Source organism: Opisthorchis viverrini (genome assembly GCF_000715545.1).
Source record: "Opisthorchis viverrini unplaced genomic scaffold opera_v5_268, whole genome shotgun sequence".
Lineage (NCBI taxonomy): Eukaryota > Metazoa > Platyhelminthes > Trematoda > Opisthorchiida > Opisthorchiidae > Opisthorchis > Opisthorchis viverrini.
The window spans coordinates 236,320-242,204 of NW_008751926.1; the positions used below are offsets into that span (position 1 = coordinate 236,320).

Below are 5,885 nucleotides of genomic sequence, written 5' to 3' on the forward strand. Positions count from 1 at the left end.
TTCCCGTCACCCTTATATTCTACTTGAACCCGAATTGGACTGTTTTCGAGAAATACATTAATTTGCAAATCAATTTGGTCTTCACGAGAGACTCAACTGAATCTCTCGTTTGTGATATTCTACAAATGAATGTGCTGCACACAGGTCGCCTCATGTTTCAGTCAACACGATATTCGAGATATCGCACTATATTTTCATAAATGGAACTACTCACAAGGCTGATGAAAACTCTTAGACAGCCCTCGACCGGTTTCGCCCTTCTTGGGGCTTATCGTGAAAACCAAACTCATTTCCAAATAAGTGTGCTTCTCGAAAAACATATTCACTTATCTGCTTTTTCAAGCTAACTGATTTTCAGCACCGAAAGTTCCTGATAAGTGTCATTCGGGCCTACGATATTCATGCATTCGACCGGCTAGTGAAATGCTAACCTTGTGTGATAACCAAATAGACTACCCTCCAGCAATCAAAAGCCCCAGCAATGCAGTTAACAAAGCATTACTTTAGGACACGTTGAACTCACCCGAAATAAAGAACACATTGAACTGTCACTATGACGTTTACTTCGTCACTAAAGTGTACATATATGGTGAAAAGTGGCCGTTGGCTTGTTCGCTGAGCTGGGCAATTTGGTAGCAAACGTTTCATCACCAATCGAGGTGACATCATCAGTGCGTAGTTGTGAGTAGCACTGATTGTGCTTTCATGAGTGCATCATACTGCTTATCACTCACGTGTGGCCAGTGAAAAGTATGTGTTGTTGCTGATGTCAACATCATCGGGTTTTTTTCTACATTTTCATTTGAGCGCGGACGTGATTTTTCACATGTCATGCTTTTAAGTGTTAGTGCGTCATAAAACGAGAGGTCAGAGTGTCAAATGTTGCGGTGAACCGCGGTTTTCCAGGCACATTCTTTCGATACAGTTCACATAAAAGATTTCATTTATCACGCGTGACTGTATATCCATAAATATATGCCTGTGCACCTGTAATTCCGCCAGGAGCGAATGGACGGAAGCCACATCCGGAAGAAACATGCTCGCGAATTCGGTTTTTGCCTGAGGTCTGGTTACGTAACTAACATAGTGCAACTAACTACGGAACTGTGTAAATTCGTTCACCGTGTAAGCCATGCCGAATCGTTTAGAAAGGTGGGTTGTTTTCACTGCGGAGTTTGAAAAGAAGTCCGGCCCAGAATTTTGCTTGGATTAGCTGTCTACTGAGATTTTCTTCAACCCTTTTCAAGTTCAGCAAGTAGACCAAGTGACCAACGATACTAAGTACCAGTTATCTAGATGTATCACACTACTTACGAGATTGCTTAAAACTCTTTGGATATCGTACCAAGTGAAATATGAGGCGGCTTAGTCCATCATATTTTGTGGAAGGGGAATATGGATGACCTTCTTGGGCTTATTCGAATCTCCTTTCAAAAGCTGAAGACACTGGAAAATGAGAGTTTTTGTACATGTGCCAGTAGTGGTTCCCTCAGGCTGTTTTCGTCGCTGAGGGCGGCATTTTATGGCTCCTTTGCGGCTAAGCAGAATGAACATAACTCATGGTGAATGACTGTAGCTCAGATAGCGTAGGTGACTGTTTGTTTGTTCGCTGAGCTTCACTACGCCCACTCACAACGCACTGATGATGGTAACTAGATTGATTATGAGAAGTTTGCAATCAAACTGCCCGGCTAGGCTAGCCCCCATGGATCTCATGATTCACTAGGGTTCTGGTGCGGAAAATCCTTACTGAGGGGCAAAGGTTTTTAGCTAATACATATTTGGTATTGTCTAGTCTCACCCACCAAAGATCATACAAGTTGATGCATACGGAGAATAACTCGAGTGTTCAAATTTGTCTTCAACTGGCTGCGAATAGGTAACGGGTCTCGAATGACTCATAGGGGAACTTGGCAAGACCAGACCACTCACGGAACCCAATCTTCCTCTAACCGGTAAGGTCATGCAGCCGATAGTGGTTATTCGTTGAGCACAGTATTATCTTTTCACTTGTTAACCAAGAGACTCTTCTGCTTCCGTTGCTAAAGTAAGTTCTGCTTCGGTTATTAACTTTTGGTCTACCTGGATTGCCACAGGAAGGAGAATGAATTAGGTCCAGGAGAGGATGGTTTTTCGTTTATCGTGTAAAATCGCTTGTCATAGTCAGGATAACTTGAAGAACCTTGGCAAATTTTGCAGTGCGAAAATTCCTCTGAGTTGGGAGAGTAAGATTATCACAATTTCTGTGGCTTGTCATGTGTACTGTTGTCTATCACACATTTGCTTAATTAATTAATTAATTATTAATTAATAGCCCTGATTCTCTGAGGTATAAACCTTAATTCCAGCCACCTCATAGTTTAACAAGATGAACTTCGAATGGATAAAAAAGACCAATCACGCCCTTGGGAAATTTGTCCAAACTTCATCCGTTAATGACTAGGCTGCCAAACATGGTTCTGATGTAACAGCTCCGATAAAACTATTGGCAAATCCATCCAATAGGACGTAGGAAATCGCATGTTAAAATGGAGTGCCCTGGTATGATACACGTAAATTCTTACCATCAAGGTGGAACACCGAGCAACGAAAGCAATGTCACTAAAGCTCTGACTACAAAATAATGGTATTTCTTCAATTCTGATACAGGTCAGGCACGGGAATGAACTCAGTAGCGTTTGTTGATCAAATAAAATCATGTGAGCTTTGTACAGCACATCAGCAAATCGAGGTCTGGACCATGTCTCCATGATTTCTATGGTTTTCTGTTGGCACTTTTGCATTTATTTCATGATGATCCATTTCAGAACACATTCGCTTCTTTTGAGTACTTCGGAAGGACGGTGTGTAGGTAAGACGAGTTACTCCGTCTTTGGTGATGAAGTCCAACCGAGTTTCGTCGGTGGCCGCATGCCCACGCTGGAAACAACAAAGTTGATTCCGAAAGCCTGGGATTTTGAAGCTGTAAATCAGTATGTTTATGACAGAATCTAGGACGATTAATGTGTCAGCCAGTGCCTGTGCAATTTTGAACCGAAATGCTGAATCCGTTTCCTGGCTTATAATTCCAGTGTAATTGTGCAGAATAACGAATACAAAGCTTGGCATTTGAAAACTCAAAAAAGTCAGCGCGATGATCAGAACTGTTCGGGTCGCGTTCATTTGATGTCGTCTTCGAATCGTCGATGCTTCCAATATTTCAGCTTGACACCAAGGTGAGACGTATGTGCAGATGATAGTGGACATGATTAGAACAAGTAAAATCGGTAAAATTATCTGATATATAAAATATCCATAGGCCTCATAGTGCTTTGTCACGTGGGAGGGCATCAGCGGTATTATTTCTAGATTCAAGGACTCCGTGTTGTTTTCCGCATGACAAATGCAAGCCTGATCGAAAAAAACTCGAACAGATGCTAAAACACACGCCAATGTTAACAGAAATACATATATTAGGACTGTGGATCGCCTTGTGAAATAACGTCGTGAACGTAATGGAAAGACAATAACTTCCGTTCTCGCTGCGGTTATCAAAACATTGCACCAATTTCTGGCGCAGATAAAGGCATCTCCTCCGAAATTGATCAGTGCCGACATGACTGTGATCATAATAGTTGGTTTTTCAATTGGAATAGAACAGATGGCTATCCGCATGGCATAGTCCAAGCAAAAGAACAGGTGGAACACCACTTCCGTTGCTGACAATAGAAGCAGACTAATGCGCATCACTGATTGTCTGTTCTGTTGAGCAAAAATGGACATACATGTTGCGTTGAGTACGAGGGCTAGCAATGAAAGACCAAGCAGGACTGGGTCGTATAGTCTCTCACTTTCTTCACATGAGGATGTGTAACTCGTGAAGGAGCAGTTGCTAGAGTTTGCATATTCAAACCACAATGTGCCAATATACATGCTAGACTGTTAGCTGGCACTAACCACAAATGAATGGTCGTGATAATCCGGCTAGTGCTTGATGCAGAGACCTGGACTGACACGATGTGCCCCAGTTCATGGCGGTTAAGGACACTGGCAACCAATAGATGAATGGCCGTAAATTAGCCAATCAAAATATAGTGTGATGACTGGAATGCCACACATCGATTGGCCGGATAGCAGCCATGACCATGCACGAGTGACTGAAGATTGAAGGACTTTACGAATGATGATGATGATGTTGATGATGATGATGATGATGATGATGATGATGATGACCATGATGATCATGATGATGATGATTGATGATGATGATTGATGATGATGATGATGATGATGAGGATGATGAGGATGATGAGGATGATGATGATGATGGTAACAGTGACGCAAGTTAGGAATGAAAAAATCTTGTTATGTTTGACATTTGTCATGTGGTTGATCATGGATCTTCTAACGGGCAGGTCGTGACCCCGAGCCTTTTCAGGTGCTCAGTAAGTATCCGCAATCATCCTGGCAAATCAGTGCAGTAAGCAAGCCACCAAATCGTTACCGCCAACTCCGTCAGCGGTGTCCGAACGCATCTACAATCCACTGTATTCTCCGTGCTATTTCCTAATCTTGAACTTCAGCTTCAGATGAAGGAATCCTGTCAGATTTGCCTGATTAATGTCGGCCAGAGTGAAGCATGTCGGATTTCCGACCTACGACTAACGACTTCTGCTTTACAACCATCACTCTAGCAAACTTCAATCCCCTGGATTGCTGCTTATCAGCAAATAAGCAACAGTTCTTTATCTCCATCACTGATCAATTCTTGATAAATTTATAACCAACTATCAAACCACAGAAAATTCGTTTGACTCGTATTTCGTTCACGCAAGCCTCGCTCTTTTACCGTACAATTAAATACAATAATTAAATTACTGGATTACTCGAATGGAGAGAAAGAAATATGCAAACATAAGGTGATGATAAACTAGACTGATGGTCCCCCGGGACTTTGTCCATTTTCTTAGTCAAGGGACTGGCCCGTAAATTTGTCAGGAGGATAACATTGTGGATTCATTCCAGACAGTTAAGCCAAACGTAGGCGAGGCCCTGGATTTATCTGGGCCGTCGGAAGTGTGTCCATTGTCTAAAAAAATTTGCAAAGAAAGGAGTGATTTATCGATCTACAAAACTATTTAATCATTAAATCCTTGTGGTTTCACCTAGTGGCTCGCATGCCTGGTGAACTAGAACATGTATCACCGTTGACGTTCCCGATACAGAACTTTGAGTGACGCGTAGGTTCGACATTCTTAAATATCAAAGGGGAGAATCGGGTTCCAAATTCTGAGGTACTATTTACAAAACTGTAAGCAGATTCATACGACAAACTGCGATTGCCCACGTTCGTAGCGTCAACGAGTGCACACGTCTGACTGGCACAGTGCAGTGTCAACGTCCGCACACAAAACAACGGCGAGAGGAATGTTGGCTCTGTAGCTTGGATTGCGGTCGTCTCTTCCGACGACAGTCTCCTGATTCTTATTGGCGGTGCGTTTACACGGAACTCATGAGGAAACAAGTCAAAGCACGCTCAGCAAGCGGGCACGAACGCGAAAGGGTAATTGGGTCAGCTGCTCACAGACAGGCGCTAATTCACAATTGTCGGACGGGGCGGCCTTTAAAGCAAAGTGAGTGGCGCATACAGATGAGCAAAACAATTGGAGATCAAAAGTACATAGGCGGAGTAAGCAAATGAATGAGGGGAATATCATGAGGTCAAGTTAGGTTCAATGGTCACCATCAATGGGAATAGTTCGAACCAATCATTTCTGTGTAGACCCTGCTTTAGAGCACTAATGTCCTGGTTAACCAACGGAGTTATTACATCCATATGGCGGTCCGCATATGGATATGATTTCGAGGCTTCCAGAAATACCGACTGCTGGAACAGGGTCCAACTC

At 42.8% G+C, this 5,885-nt stretch overlaps 1 protein-coding gene across 1 annotated transcript; it reads left to right on the top strand.

Annotated features, from left to right (window-relative positions):
• Positions 1-200: 200 nt before the first annotated feature.
• Positions 201-5,611, top strand: T265_14808 (hypothetical protein; the record flags this gene model as incomplete). The annotated part of the gene is made up of 3 exons (XM_009175372.1): positions 201-300; positions 2,023-2,047; positions 5,299-5,611. Coding segments are annotated over 3 exons (438 nt in total), but the record flags the coding sequence as incomplete, so codon positions are not given.
• Between the last annotated feature and the right edge of the window lie 274 nt (positions 5,612-5,885).